Genomic DNA, 16,107 nt, shown 5'->3' with positions numbered 1-16,107 from the left:
TCTGACCGCAAATCGCCGGAGAGCCGGTCGACGCCGTTGAGGGGACTGAGCAGGCCGCTGCCAGCTCCACCTTCACGTCCGCGCGGCGCAGCTCGGTGTGCGGCGGCGGCTCATCGCGCGGGCCGCACCCGTCCGTCCGCTGCACGAGCCGCTTTTCGATCCGACAGCGCAACACCGGCACGCCATTGTGCTGGCTGAGCGGCGGCAGCGGCACGTAGGCAACAAAACAGTAGAAATCGATGGGCCTGGATCGGCGTTGCCAGCAACGCCGGCAGCGGCGCGGCGGGAGGCGCCAGTGCCGCCGTCGGGGACGTGTGCCCTTCGCTGCGCTCATTCGAGTTGGCCGGCCGGCCGCGCGGCGTAGTCCTTTTGACACGGTGCGAGAAGAGCCGGATGAAGGTGGACTTTTTATTGGCGTTGCTGGTGCTCACGCCGCCGGCGTCCAGTTTGGGCGGCAAGTCCGAGTACCAGGAGTCGGACAAGTCCCGCGCGAACGCCGCCAGCCGGTCGTCGTCACTGCTGGCGGCGGCCCGCCGACGGCGCTGCCTCAGAATCGGACGAGTCGGTGGTACTGAGCACCTCGCGGGACGGGTAGCTGGGAGTGGGCCGGCCGCGGCCCCTGCCAGGCCGCGCCACCTTCACCGGCGCAGCCGCCTTCAAACTGCCCTTGCTGGGCGGCGGGTTGGTCGGCGGAGGCGGCAGCGGTGCCTCGACGTCAGTCCGAGTCGCTGTTACTGGGCGGCCGCCGCGGAGACGGCTTCTGTTTGACCCGCAGCCGGCCTGGGCCGGCTCGGCGCCCTCGGCCGGCGGCGCGCGCCGTTTCGAGCGTTTCACCTTTTCACTGTTACTCTCGCCTGGTCCTCAGCGTCGAGCGGCTCGGCGCTGTTCGGTTTCATGTGGCCCATGCTGCTGGGAAACTCGGGTGGGGACAGCTTTCTGACTGGAGTGCCGTCGAAGATGGAGGAGACGGGGGTGCTCGCAGAGTCCTTGCCCAATGCCCATGATAGAGCCGAGGCTCCACTGGACGCCCAGCTTAATCGGGCTATCACCGCCCTCCTTCTATGGTGGATTCTTCGGCCCCCTACAGCCACTAGGGCCATCATATACTCCCAGATGGCGGCACCTAGGGGATGAGGGGGGGGGGTGTGGGCCACTTGTCCACCTCGTGGCGTCGCCAGCGACGCCTGCGAGTCGGAGCAAATGATTATGGGGTCTTCCTCGAAGGACGGGTGCTTCAGGAGATGTTGCTTTGCCGTTTTGGGCGCCACCATCTCAGATCGGTAAATGGAGCAAATCCTCCCCGCCGCCTCCCGCAGTACCAATGTTGTACTGTCTGGGTGCTCGGTGAGGACCCCAGCGCCGCCTTCCTATTACTCCCCCGGTCGCAGACCCGTCGACCCAGGCCCACGTCGCACGCTGGGGGAGCGCTCCCAGTCACGCCTCCGCAGCACTCCTCCTCGCTGTCGCGGACGCCCCGATCGGCAGCAGGTCCAGGTGGACCGTGACGCCGTCTGTTGGCGTCTACGGGGGCAGTCTCGTGGATAAGCGCGCCTCGGCGGGCAGCGCCACTCCAGTGGTCCCACACCGCTCCCCCGCGCTCTCTCCAGCCGGTCACTGACTTCAGTCACGGTTGGGGGGGGGCTTCCGCCACGACGCGGCGGGTCCTCCGACGGGAGGGAGAGCGCCTTCGCCAGTAGGCGCGATGCCAGCGCATCCCTCCTCATCTCTCCATCGGCACGACGCCCGCCTCGGCCCTCACGGCGAGTCTTGGAGCATGGAAATCGGGCAGCCAGTGATGACTCATGCCACCATCAGCATCTCCGCCTCCAGGACGCCAAGATGTGTGGCCGCAGCCGCAGGCAGCCACGCCGACCCCGCTGCCCGCATGCCCAAGTAGTCTCGAATCGCTGACACCTCTCCTGAAACAAGAGTGGTGTCGTAAACTTAAACCCCTTGCTGGAGCCCGCCAGCCGCGACAACACCGCCACACCAATTTTTGTGACCCCGGAACTTCCGTCCCGAGCCTTATTTCACGGCACGATGCTACAGTGCGCTACACGTATTGTGGTATTCAGCTTCCATGGAAACATCAACTAATTTGGACGCTCAAACATGGGAGTCAGGAGTGGTTAAGGCCCAGAGCGTTCTGTCTGGTTTATAAAACCTTGGCCAGCAGATGTAAACGTGCTTTTTGTATAAGTGGCTTAATTTTGACGCAAAAGGGCACTAACCTTCGGCGCAAATAATGCAGAAATTTCAGCGCAAATTGCAAAGTAGCTTGCGCCGAACTTCGGCGCATGACGGCTTCACGGGCGTCCGGCGTACCATATGGATGTTTTCCAGTTTGGGCTGCAGGTTTTAGCTCTAGGTTTTAGACTGTAGGTTTTGGGTTGGGTTGGGCTGGGCTGGGCTGGGCTGGGCTGGGCTGGGCTGGGCTGGGTTGGGCTGGGCTGGGCTGGTTGGGGTGGTTGGGTTGGGTTGGATTAGGTTAGGTAAGTTTAGGTTAGTTTAGTTTAGGATAGATATGAATACCTATTTTTTGTAAGTTGAATTATTTTTTCATTTTGTAGCATCATATGCCTTCCATCTTTGAACTGCCATATTCAAGCACCAGAATAAGTATGGACTTGAACCTTTTCCAGTCTGGATGCCTGTATGGAAGTTGTGCAAAATCATGCAGTTGAAGGTATTGTAACCACAAATAAGAGCTCATGACTCAAGTCTCAACTTGTCCATAATTGGTTATCTTGATGTATACTTGTAGACCCTTCCTCTTACTTGGCACACAGGCATGGTGTCACAGTGTTCTAAAATTGGATTTCAATTGGGTGTCCCAATAAAAAAAAAAATCTGAAGACAAAATGAGATAGATTTAGTCTTTCCGCAAAACTGCATAATGCCATTTTTACCTCAGATTTTGTCAGAACCTTCACAGGATCTGAAATGAAATGATGTAGAGTAGATGCATCAACTGTCAAGTCATGCGTAACCTGGCAGCTGGCTGTTGAATCAAACTTTTGACATATTTTTTTAGCAAAGATGAAATAAAGCCACTTGTCATATTTTTAGGATGAAAACATTTTCCCCATCATGTGTGGTTATTCACCTAAAATTCTGAAACATGGAACACTGTCATACCAGCATTCCATCATGTCAACCAGCATTCCGCAGCATGTTAGCAGAAGCAGCAGCATGTTATAAGTATATGAAAGATCCAAATAGGTTGTAGGTTGGTAGGTATTGGTACTAAGTTTAACTTAATAGGTTAGTAGGCAAGGTTAGGATTAATTTTAGTTGAGCATCAAGATAACCATTACGAACAAGTAACAAAATCCTTACCTACCCTTGAAAGCATTGCTTCAATCACATCATCACGAAGAACCAGACAAAATTTTTGCACATTCTTACACTATTTGACATCCTGAATCCAGATATGATGCTTTCATGTGGCGCAAATACAAGAAAAACGAATAATCAAACCCGTGCGTATTCGTATCAATGGCGCCACAATTGTAGATCAGACCTTTTCTGAACAAATGCCACCACAATTTTAATTGATAAGGGATTAAAATGGCATGAGCATCAACATTTTGATTTTTTCTAAAAGATAGCGATAACTGATAACTAATAACTTACCATTCATTTTGAAATCACGGCGGTAGGTACACCAACACATGGCACTGAAAACAGCAAAAGACGGAATGGCGGAATGTCGTATGGAGCCCTAAAACGCAGCTCGAATTGAGCCCGAAAAGGAAGACGAACTGATGCCGCTTTCGGGGCTAATGTACTTTGAGCCCGAAAAGGGCGCCTAACTGATCCCGATTTTAAAATCATACAGATTTGAGCCCTGTTTTGGCACTCATATGAGCCCTTATTCAAAAATGTTCTCAAAGTGTTTTCTGAGTGAGGCAGTTGGAAATATTGGAAGTAAATGACAATTGTTACGTTTTTAGGCAGCTTTGGCAGGAGACAGAAGCGAAGCCTCTCTGTGAGACAGAGGAAGAAAGTCGTGAGGTTGTAGGTTGATTGAAGAGCTCTTGCATGTAACAGGATATCTGTCAGTGCTCTTTGGCAAGTGGCAGGTCGGCTTTCTTTGCACGAGTCCGATGACGGTCTACTCGACGAGTTTAGTTACGTGCTCGCTTGAGCTGATGGTCGATAACGAATTGCACTTTTTGCGTATTATCCTCAGGTGACTGGGGAGACCAAGGCCATCCTTGAACTGTTCGGCTACACATTCGAGCAGCGGGGGATCATCCTGATCAAGGGTAAAGGTCAGCTGCTGACCTACTTCCTGACCGGCTGCAGCAGCCAATCAGGAGCCGGCGCGGACAAAGCGGCAGACGGCAGCAACCAATCAGAAGCTGATGCGTCAGCGGCCGTGGACTAGTGAACTGACTGAGTGCAGTTGGTGCTCTCCCCATATCTTTCCGACATTCTCTGTGTGGGAAGGGGAGAAAGGACGGGCCGTGAACCCATCCTCCATGTGATCTCTCTGTGTGTTAATGTGTGAATTGTTAGATCGTGAGGTGCCGACTAACCTCGATGGCTGGTCGAGGAAAATGTTGTTCGCCTATCTGGTGAGTACCTCGTAGCGCAAAGTCCAGGCCCGGTGCCGCGGCCAGCGGCGGCTCTTATCACGTCCATGTGCTGGCGCAGGGGCGCGTGCGTCCTGTGTTGCACTCCGTTGTCGATAGGTGTCGCGCTGATCGTTATAGGTGGCGCTACTGGTGATTCGGAACGGTCCTCATTCAAAATCCGACAATGATGTCCGGATGGCGTTGCAACTGCTGGCAAGTTATGGTGGCATAACAACAACGACGGTGCTTATCTATAGCGGAAGTTGGCACAGATTCAGCACAAGCTCAGCACAGCACAGCTTCGCGAGACCATATGTAAGGAAAATCTCAACCTGTTGTCCATAAAAACGTGAAAAGAAACATAGAGACGGCTGTGTGTGGTTTAGCGAGAGCCTTCATTTACAATCAATTTTGCCTCTCTTTTGTTTTTATGTAGGAAAGGGCATTTTAAGTCTTGATTTCCATATAGGTGTAGCGTGAATCTGTGGCGTGTTGAACCTTTGCTAAATTTGTGCTGACTTCCAATACAAGGTGTTTATTGGAAATGTTGGTTAATGCGTCTGCGTCATGAGATTGGTTACGTTTTCCGCGTGATATCAAAACGTTACAGTCATGGTGATTTTGTGACGTCACCAGTTTGTGTGACGTCAACTGACGTCAGGACGGCGTTTCCATTCCAGACGCCATTGTCTGTCCACATATGAATTGTTCGTTAATCATGGAGTCGGTCCCATGAAAAGTTACCGTAATGTTTGTGTATGTTTGTGTAGGTATGCATGTACATTGTACACACCTACACCAGACGTAGCGTCCCTTTGGGCTGCTTGTCGCGACAATACACTGAATGTGTTTCTGTTGAGCGTCGTGTTGACAATTTTACACCGGCGTCACTCTTTGAAATTTATGGGTAGGGCTCTAACGGTTAATTTCGGTATACCAAAGCCATTCTAACCATGCACCGCCGCCGCCATAGAGTTAATGTTAAAATTATGAAATTATTGGTAGGGCTCGGGCCTTACCAAGCCTATACAAAACGACACCCATGCAAATTTAGGTACCCACTTGCTCCCTAACATAGGCTGGGCAATCCACAGATTGACACAAGGGGCATGAGATCCCGCACTCGTAAGTAGCTTGAAGGGCTCTGGGCTCTCCAGTGATCGGGAAGGCGCCGAAGGTCAGGACGCAGTCAGCCAGAAGGGTGACTTGGAGTACCTAGAAAGGACAGGGCTGGATTGTCCTAGACACGTTACTTCAATTATGTGAAAATGTTCAATAACTCCGCGTATTACCTAAGCTACCTAGCCATGACCCTTCTTTTTGGCTCTGACTTCTGAGGTCATCTCAGGTCATCAACTTCTCCAGCAGTTTTTGGCAATGACTAGATAGAGATACGTTAGCGCGATGAAAACACCTTGAATGTGTTCAGCTCAACGGTACTGGACATTGACCTGAGGTCAAAGTATTAAACCTCGCCCGTAAAGGGGGGGGGAGAGTCGAACGGACCTCCCTCGGTTTTTCGCGAATAGCTCGCGTAAAAAGCGGCCGATCGCGACGAAACTTTCAGTACCCTCGCGTTAATCAATTTTACACCTACCCTGAAAATTTCATGACCCTGACCCTAATGACGTTTGACCTGTGACCTACTTTACGAGACCATGTCTGGCCGGAATCGCGATTCGGCGTATGTCGGCTCGTATTAGCCGCGCGTTTGCAGTCTTTTCGTGGTTTTAAGCGTTCAAACATGGGATATGATGCTGCTCCCATGCATTAGAGTGGGTGTCAAGGTCACCAGGTCAGGTCAGGTCATTGACCTTTGATGACCTCGGTTCACTTTTTCGAGTTTTACATGTTTCTAGGCCAGTTTTTGGAGCTGAAGTCGAATTTAGCAACCATATGAACATTTACGAAGCTGTTTTGGTACCTTCGTAACATGTTACGAAGCTGTCAGAGGCGGTTGCCACCTACTACGAATACCCTTAGGTACTAGTTGGCCTGACCTGACCTGACCCGACCTGGCCAAAATGCATGAAGACATCATATGTGATCAAAACTAACATGATATTCGTGATCAGCACCCCGAAAAAACCCTAAGCAGCCACGCTTTACGACTTTCTAACAAGTCCCTATTTTCCCGACTTTTGGGTCATTGACCTGACCTGGAAGGTCAACCGATGACCTAGGACCTTAAAATTGGGTATCATCGGCTTCCTCTCGTCACGGGCAGCAGGCTCGTTTTTCCGCTCGTTTTAGCTCGTTTTAGCTCGATCAGGGGCGAAACGGCAAGGGGGTCCAACGGACCCCCCCCCCTATACGTTAACGGCTGGAAAAAACACCAATACGGGCGAGGGTTAAGTTGACCTTTTCAGGTCAAATTACATACAGTTAATTCGACGTGTCTCAACGAATGAAACGTCATGCTGTTTGAATGAACATAAGCGTGTAGTCAAAAGTAATTGCATTAAAAAATGTATCAATTTTCTCCTCTGCATGCTAAATCGTTGACCCTGGGTTAAATCTGCGGACATTATGCAGAAAGACCTTTGAGGCTTTGAAAGAGCTATTCAGCTTTTTCTGCAGCGCTGTAGACGACCTACTGAGCTACGAGCCAAGTTGTGAAAAGATGTCAAAATGGGAAAATTGTTCGTGATTATATTAACTCTGGTGACATCCAGTGACCTCGTTGAGGACCTGATCGAAAACTGACATCAATAAATTTGACAGATCTCATAGCTTGCTATTTATTACCTATTCTTTCACGTTTTTATAAGTGTACGAGATCAGCGGATGTGGCTACCTAGCCCCTTGGCCGAGGATTGCAAGGCTTTGATTTTTCGTGTTTGGATTTACTATGGTAACGTTTCCGGGGTAATTGCTTCGATGAACGCGAGCTAGCAGTCATAGGTTATTTACCTACACATCGTGCTATACTTATCCTCTATTAGTATTTCAGTAGGCGGAACTATGGTCAAGCGTACCCATTTTCGGGAACGCATTTTCGTTCCCATGTTTGGGAACGATAAACCCAAATATGGGAACGCCATGTAGGCATTATTTAAAACAAGAAAAAGAACCGTTAAATGACGTCCAAAAAATATAAAACGATCGTGAACCGCCTGATATTTGTCTCAATATTGTTGGGAAAGAGTTTGATATTGTAAGGCCCATCGTAGTTTCAAATCGTTCCCCTATTTCTAAAGCAGTCCATCATCCGGGCCGCGAGCCCAAATTTGGGAACGCTCTCGTACACTGGCGCTGCAAGCGTTCCTTATTATGGGAACGGCGTACCCAAAATTGGGAACGATTTCACCGACGCCTTTCAGGGGCTCTTTTCATTAACAAGCATCACGTCCAACGCCGCAAATTATTGTTAACGCAACAATCATCAGATGACCTTTCCGGCAAGACCGCCGCATGTTTCGCCCGGTCTTCTGCGCTTTTATTCCCGTCGATCTCGCAGCGGGCACGCCCCCCTCTGCAGGATTACGTAATTCACAACGCTCAGCGATGTTCAACAAGGTCTTCCATACCTATATCCACCGTCCGCGCCGAGGGTGGAGACATGTCAAGCACCTGTCTGTTTATCACCGATAGTTGACGAGCACAAGGAAGTATCCAAAAATGGGAACGCTGAATATGTTCCACCCTCAAAACACCTAGTCCCAATGAAAATCTAGTTTTTTCCTTTCTTGATGAGTGTAAGTGGCAAAAGGCCTGGTAGGATGGGCACGAGGAATGATCGAAATCAGCATAAAAATTATAAATAAGCCACACAGAGCGACCTATATAAGAGAAATTCCCCCAAAACGATCACGCTTAGAAACACGGAAGACAAAAACCACGCTCATGACGCTCCTTATAAAACAACTCTAAACAGCTAGCATCCAAATAAAATATGTCTTTCTGGGATGATAAAATACAGCTGAATAATTTTAAAGGGAGATAATGACCTTTTTCCACAAAATCTGAGTTAGGATCATTTTCTGACAAAACACAACAAGTTATAATGTAAATTAAAACCATTTTGCTCAATGCGGTACCTTGCCGCAAATATCTCAACTTGAAGTCACGTTAGCGGGGAGCGCTGAAAATGACCGTTGAATAAGTACTTACATCACTTTTTGGTACTTGCATGTAATTTTGTAAAATGAGCGTATTCCTTACATTTGATCTTCATCACATCTAGTTAGTTAATGGTCGTCTATAGTGCCTTCAAAAGATATTCATGGTTTGGGGGTGGTTTATGTCTAAATTTACGCAACTATTTTTCCTGTTCATCATCTGAGGCCATATGCTGCTATTTTAGTAGCAACGACTCAATTTTGAATCGGTCCCGCCGACTGCACAATAAAAGAAGATAGATACAACACTTTTGCGGCATCACTGAAAAACTTATGCAGTACTGTTATCAAAATTCTCATAACACCGTTCGACAAACCTGAAGTCTTTTTTAAATAAATATGCTTGTATTTTTCGCTTCAGGCTCTGAGGCCAAAATAATGAATTTCGTAGTCGCAATCGCAAGATTTGGCTGCGTTTCTGGCGCATGCCGTTCATTTGTGGCGCAAAATAATACTTGGAAACAAAGAAGAGTAGGCACTATGTACGAATCTAATTAATTCTAAACCGAATTAACTCTAATTCAAATTAGAATCCTTACAACCAAGCAACGACAAGGCGATAACATAAACAAAAACCCAAGCGTCGCTGTTTGAAACAAAAGCGCCATATACTGCGACTTTTTTATAGAGAAGGACAAGAAGGACAACGCATTTCGGTGGGTGTTACAAGTACTACAAGTACTGCTTCTTTTTTGCAAAAATAAAAACCTTTTTCACATACGAAAATGTGCTAGGAAATTTTCATATTTTATAGAAACTACAGTAGAAATAGTATAGATGTCGAGTAATTTTTATTAAAGAAAAAAGAAAGCTCATTATCTCCCTTTAAACCACTGAAACTGAGTTTACAACAGTAGTTCGGTAAAATCACTGACGTTCCATGCGGTCGTGCGCCCCGACACCAAATGTCACCAATATTACCCCCGGACTGTCCGCGTGTTCGCTTGCATATGTCAGCATCTGGTGTCGCTTGTATGAAACTTCATAACCAGGCGAAAATTATTATACTTGACCTCAAAATGTAAAAGACGCTTCATTTTCCTTAAAGTTGCAAGTTAAATGTAGTAGGGGAGAGCGGGGCCAGTTGAAACACGGGGTCAGATGAAACATGGCTTTATTTTCAACGGTAGCAACATATGGCGTTGCCGACACCACTGCGCATCCGCGCTCGACCACTTCCTTTGTCAACGGCGTTTGGGCGGCAAACGGACGGTAATTTTGATTTGAAACTTGTTTTTGTGTTTTTGAGGGGCGTTTGGGAGAAATCGTTTTTATGAATATTTTGTGATATCTCACATACCTTTGTTTGCTGAAAGAAGAACTCCTGGCTCCGGAATAACACCTTATTTGGCCCTTCATTCAGCATGATACCGTCCCTCCAGCTCGTTTGACATGTGCTTTACAGCGCGTGCGAGATGGCGGGAGCGGATGGGGTCAATTGAAACGCTTCTCTGAGGGTCAGTTGAAACAGGGCCACAGGCCGTTTCAATGGACCCCGGTGACCTTTGCAATGGTTATCGTTCAGGGGCTGTAAACATGAAAGGAAATAGTCCACCTTTGAAATGAGCTTTTAAACTGAAATAGTAGTTTAATAAATTAATAGAGCTCAATTTTTGACCCCTTTTTCTCCAGCCTTTTGCTTGAAAGCACACTATAGCCTGATATATTTCTCATTTTTCTCATCCGCCCATTTTACCATAGTCTATGTACATTATGTCACCTATTATGAGGAACTTTGCACTTTTAGCTTTCCAACGACCTATTGAATGTAGCATTGGGAAAAGTAAACCGGACAAAATATCTCCTTAAGAAAGTGGCCTTAAAGAGGAAAACATCCCATTGTTAAGGATAGGTGCCATTGACCCCATGGGCTGGTTCAATTGACCCTCGCATCGGGGTCATTTGAAACGGGCGTAGAGCTGTTTTATAAGCATGCGTTTGGCAGCAAAATATGTTTGAAACATAATTTTACATATCTTAAAATAAAGCCAAAAGAGCATATTTTTTCATGGCATTGTGCATTTTTCGATATGACAACTAGATCTCGCTGTGCATGTCAATCTATAAAAAGTGGTTCAACTGGCCCCGCTCTCCCCTACAACCCATGTTTTCACCATTCCGTCACTTCAAAAAATCATTAAAGATATCATTCGACGGTCAATTTCCTTGTGCAACGGTCAGATTAAAGATAATTTTATAGAGACTTGGTAGATACTTAAATTAGCGTGCACTTTTTTGAAACGTGATGCACTAATGAGTTTTAGTGGGCGAACGGCCGAAAAATTACCTTCCGTTCCCATAAATGGGAACGCCCGTTCCCATATTTGGGAACTCCGTTCCCAAAAATGGGAACGTTCCTATATTTGGGTACTCATGACCATAGTTCCACCAACTGATTTACTGTGATTTATGTGAATATGACTGATGAATATCTACTACAAATAGCATTCATTTCTCAAGAGAAACTACCATCTGTGCCACTCATGATTAATCGCTGATCATTTGTAAAGGTAAACACGGTGTCATTTTTTGTGATTGTCGTGACCAACGTTTGTTTTCGGCGTGATCGGCGTTTAATGACGTCGTGATCGACGCCTGGCAGCGTCGTGATCGGCACGTGATGCGTCCCCTCCCCGTCTGCGATGCAGAATTAATGCGTGTAGTTGTGCCTAAATCCGTCGGGTACTGCGTTGTCGCCAGGGAGGGGTCCCCACTGCGTCCCCAAGGTCACACTGGTCACAGACTGTGACGAAGCGACGGCCACATTCGGGGCTCCGGTCGCGTTCAGTCAACATCAGCTGAGCTATCTCCAAGCTATTCTGCGCAGTGCGCCGGACTACGCATCACTTCCTGTGCGATCTCACAAACTTGTTCGATCCTTTCCGAGCAACTGAGGTTGTTTTGACTTCCGTGAGCTTCTGTGAGTACCCCGTCACTTCTTATACAGCTCCTGAGACTTATCCGTCCGTTCACCAGTGCCCGTCATGAGTTCAACCCTCCCATCCGTCTCGCTTGTTTTCCGCACACTGCTGGCGATGTTGCTTCTCCAAACAAACTGCCTGGCCCAGATGGTCATCGCCCGAGGCTACCAGCCATTCGGCGTACCGGACTCTGTAGCTTCAGGGCCGGTTCTGGAGACCGTCCTGGTCAGATCGTCGGGTGAATGCGCCTCTCGTGCGCTCCTCTACAACAGCCTCGGGTTTAACCTCCAGCGGACGGCAGATGCCAGCGGCCAGCGTTCCTGCCAACCCACCAACACCGTCCCAGGCTGTCATAGTGTTAACCTGGAGCAACGAACCGGCTGGGACTACTACCTAACCGGGAGGTCAGGTCAAAACGAGGCGGTCACAGCCCGTACAGACGGCTACACTATCAATACCTACGTCTCCGATTGGTCCAGCTACCCGGCTCTGCTGGCCACGGACGACCCCCACCGGCGCTGGGGGGTTGACTGTAACCGGCCGGCCACGCAAAGTCCTGATAGAGAGTGCAGCAGATACATCCTGACCGGCATCGATGACGGCGATTACCGCTTCGACGACCTCGACTATGCGCGCTGCTTCACGTGAGTATGCCGACGTACCGCAGCTCCGGATCTGTTTGAAAGAGGGCTTTAACTAAGGGAAGGTTTTTAGTTTGGCCGGATTGTGAGGAACGCTGTGGCACAGTTTACTAAAAAAGTTTTAATTTTGAAGGCTGAAGCAGACGTTTGAAGCGGCCGTCAGCCTGCTAGTCACTGTCGCTGTAGCAGCACACTTGCTTTCTCGATCACGGTGTGCCCCCCGCCCCCCCCCCCAAAAAAAAAACTTACTAAACCGCAGCGGGCGAACAGTTCCGTGAAACTGAACGACGGCCGTCTCAGTCTGTGATGCTGTGCCGCAGGACACAGTGGTACTGCGGTACAGTCTAACCAGACAGGCAGGCGGCTGGGCCACAGGGACGGGGTAAAGTAAAGATTCCGAGCACCTATCTTGTGTGATGGATAGGCCACGAATATTCTTATTGGCAGGGCTGCGGAGTCGATGGATTTTCGGCGACTCCGACTCCGACTCCGACTCCGGCTTTCAAAAACCAGCTCCGACTCCGACTCCGACTCCGGGCAGAATTGTCGACTCCGACCGACTCCAACTCCCGACTCCGACTCCGCAGACCTAGTATGGGCTGCGGAGTCGACAGATTTTCGGTAACTCCGACTCCGACTCCGGCTCGGGTTTCTAAAATCGACTCCGACTCCGACTCCGACTCCGGTCACAACTGTCGACTCCGACCGACTCCGACTCCGACTCCGACTCCGACTCCGCAGCCCTGCTTATTGGTATATACAGTCTCGACTGCACAGACCTGCGAACGTCTCGAAAAGCTGGCCGCTTCCAGCGCCACTGTTACTGACAGAAAAGAGCAGGAGCTGACTTTCCCTCCCCCGCAGGTACGGAACTGAACTCCGCGTCTCGGAACAGCTCGCCACAAAGCTCCCCGTGGAAATCACGCCCGACCAGCCGGCACAGGAGTGTCCACCGAACCACGTCGTCACCGCCCTCTCAGACGACAACTCCTACTTCGGCAACGTCGACTGGATGAAGTGCGCCCTTCTGCTGGCCAACTGGAGGGTCAACTACGACGACTGCATGTTCACGGACCCGAGCACGATCGGCGGAAGCACCACGGCATGGGGCGGCAGCTGGAACACCGGCACGCCACAGGATCTAGTGTACGGCGTGGTTGGTCTGTGGAGGACTGGGTATATCTATACCGGATTCAAGCAGTGCAGGCTCTACAGGGTGGCCTAGAGTAGCAGTGAAGTTATGTTGATCTAAACGCTCGCCGCTGACCAGCCAGCCGACTGGTCTCTCAATAGAGTTCTGAGCCTTGTCGCGCTTAGAAGTGTTATATGTCAGCCCACGTAGTGATGCATGCCATTGAACCTACATTCGAAATGCTAAGCACGCACAAAACAATAAACGCTATTTTTATTGATGAATAATGTTTTCATGAACAGCGGTCCGCGTTCTGCATTATAATACGTACAGGATAGTCCTCAGGTACGGCCCTCCAGGTATTTAGTGGTTGGTTGCCAATGCCAACATAACAATAAGCGATCTGCATTGATGAATACGTCTAATGGCTGTTGAAAACCATTGCCGAAGTGTGTGCACGAACCCTCTTCTCATTTCTATTGAGACATTTTACAGGAGTGTCTCTGTCATTTGAATTTATTACACCAAAAGCACATAGGCTAACCAACCACTCTTTTGCTGGAGGGCCGTACCTAGGGTAACTGATCACGGAACGAAATGCACTATATATAGACCCTTCCCACGTGATACGTACGTGACCGAGTCGCTCCAATCAGTGAATGTCACGTGACCACCCCATGGGCCGGTCACGTCATTAAACATTCGCTACGGTAATTAGGTGAGCGAGTACCACAGATCCATGTGGGACCTTGCAAAACACCGTCCGAATTAATGTAAAGGTGGTGGTTATGAACGGCGCGAGGAAGGATATTAGGACGCTGATTTTGGATAACCGAAATGTAACTTTGAGGGATATGGCATCGAAGGGTTGTTTCGTAGTTAGTGCAGTCAACCATGAGGGGGCTAAAAATAAAATCGGTAGACAGCGGTTTGGGGGCCTGAATGTCACCCAATTGACCTGGGGTAGGCTGAGATGGAGAAGAAGCGGATTCCAGATGTGAGTCAGAAAAGTCATGGACGTTTTGGACGAGGTATGGGGATGGCAGGGATAGGGGCTGGTCATAGGTACCTAAGACATTCAGTTCAATGCCGGAATTTGTAATAACTTGATCGGATGTCGTGGTATTGACTAAACGATTGTCGATAGCTTCCGAAATTGTAATGATCGGTTGACAAGTATGCCCTGTAATCTTATCAACACGATAGGTGGCATTGTACTGTGGGAGTAGGTACCAGCGGAAATGAAGGCAGGGATCATAATGAATGACGCCACAAAATCTAGTTTTTGCTGGAATAGAAATGCATGACGTGATGCCGGGCCATGAAAGTGATTCTTTGGTGATTTCCGGAAAGTATTCTCGCCGAGGAACACATTTGGCTCCCCAGCTGCAATACTCAAAGTTAGGGCATATCAACTTGGAAGAAATTTCAACGGAAACCGGAAAAGTATAATATTGGTGAATTGTGGTCCATTGGCAATAGACGTCTTCAAATTTAATCCGAATGTAATAAACATTGGCGCCACTGTCGTCCGAAAAGAACATGCAAGTCGTAGAACCTATGTTACTCAGACTAAGCTGTGCCTGTCCTGAGATAACACAGGATTGCTTACCTGTGGGCAGTGTTTGACACTGCGATATACGAGAAGATATTATTTTGAGTTCATTGCAGTCATCGTGAATAGAAGAAGCCAGAATGAGCGGTAAAAAACAAATAAGAATAACCACACTATACTTAAGCTGCATAGATTTAGGAGCGGGTGGTGTCTGTACCTGATTGGGTGAATCGGCAAATTGGGAGATTTTAGAGAAGGCTGTAGAAATCTGGCGGCGGGATGTATGGCCAGCTACAGCGCCCGTTCGTAGAGAAAGGCGGAAGCAAGAACGGACAAGACGGTAAATGCCAAAGATAATGTAGCAAATAGTACGAAGTATACTGAAAATAGCGTTACAGGCAGATCGAACGTAGATAATAACTAGACCAGAAACAATGATGATAAATCCATAAACTAAGTACTGAATGGTGTGGGGTAGGCATGAAAGATTCAACAACATTTCTTTGCAAAAAGTACAGGAGATTCTAGAGCATCGAGTAGAACTGGGGATCAAAACTGAGCCAGACAAAACGTTACCATCGGGGGAAACAAACGTAAACGATAACGTGCCTTCTGTGTAACGTAGTTCAGTTGGAAGAACAAATTGGCGATCGGTATCTGAAACAGTATGGATAATTTCGAGGCCATCTTTCCTGGCGATGAAAGTTCCTGAAGTATTGAAAGTAAAAACAGGATCATGAAAAATAATTTCGGCGAAATCGTTTTGAAAGTTGGCAGTGTCTACGCTGAGAAGTTTTCTAGCGGGTGCCAAGTTGATTGGGCTTTGAATGACACTAGAAGAGGGTCTTCGAATCCAAAATCATGGGAAATTTGCAGATAAGAATGGAAACTAGCAAAGCGGGTAACACAAGAGCATGAAGACTGATTATCACAGGGAAGCTTATTACAAAATGCTTCGTCGCCGTGGCAGGGCTGCGTCTCAGGACAATTGCAGACCTCTGCCTGGCGTCGGCGGTCGTCGTCTAACCGTCTGGTACAATCATAGGCAGCATGGGTCCCATTGGTTTCGAAATGCGGTTGAGAAAGAAAATGTGTCGGGGCATACAGCGTGCCTTTATGTTGAGCGAAAGTTACCCAATTAACGACGGGGCAGT

General features: G+C 48.6%; 2 protein-coding genes across 2 annotated transcripts in view; both read left to right on the top strand.

The window, feature by feature from the left end:
* Positions 1-5,440, top strand: part of LOC122387301 (adenylate cyclase type 3-like) — a 53,158-nt gene extending 47,718 nt beyond the window's left edge. Inside the window, exon 12 of the mRNA XM_043377397.1 lies at positions 4,196-5,440. Coding sequence (XP_043233332.1) covers positions 4,196-4,393 — 198 coding nt within the window. The 3' untranslated portion in view covers positions 4,394-5,440. The remainder of the gene's footprint in view (positions 1-4,195) is intronic.
* Positions 5,441-11,149: 5,709 nt separating this feature from the next.
* Positions 11,150-13,679, top strand: LOC122387305. The gene is made up of 2 exons (XM_043377405.1): positions 11,150-12,269; positions 13,131-13,679. Exons 1-2 carry the CDS (start codon positions 11,689-11,691, stop codon positions 13,489-13,491), a joined length of 942 nt encoding a protein of 313 aa, XP_043233340.1. The 5' UTR covers positions 11,150-11,688; the 3' UTR covers positions 13,492-13,679.
* The last annotated feature ends 2,428 nt before the right edge of the window (positions 13,680-16,107 follow it).

The sequence above is a fragment of the Amphibalanus amphitrite genome, unplaced genomic scaffold (assembly GCF_019059575.1).
Source record: "Amphibalanus amphitrite isolate SeventyFive unplaced genomic scaffold, NRLGWU_Aamphi_draft 000281F_arrow, whole genome shotgun sequence".
Lineage (NCBI taxonomy): Eukaryota > Metazoa > Arthropoda > Thecostraca > Balanomorpha > Balanidae > Amphibalanus > Amphibalanus amphitrite.
This window is presented reverse-complemented; position numbering and strand designations above follow the sequence as displayed.

Bases quoted from the DNA above. Each gene is read 5' to 3' on its own strand.
- LOC122387305 (XM_043377405.1), top strand. From the start codon at position 11,689: ATGAGTTCAACCCTCCCATCCGTCTCGCTTGTTTTCCGCACACTGCTG. The intron at 12,270-13,130 runs GTGAGTATGCCG...CCTCCCCCGCAG, and splicing joins GACTATGCGCGCTGCTTCAC to GTACGGAACTGAACTCCGCG.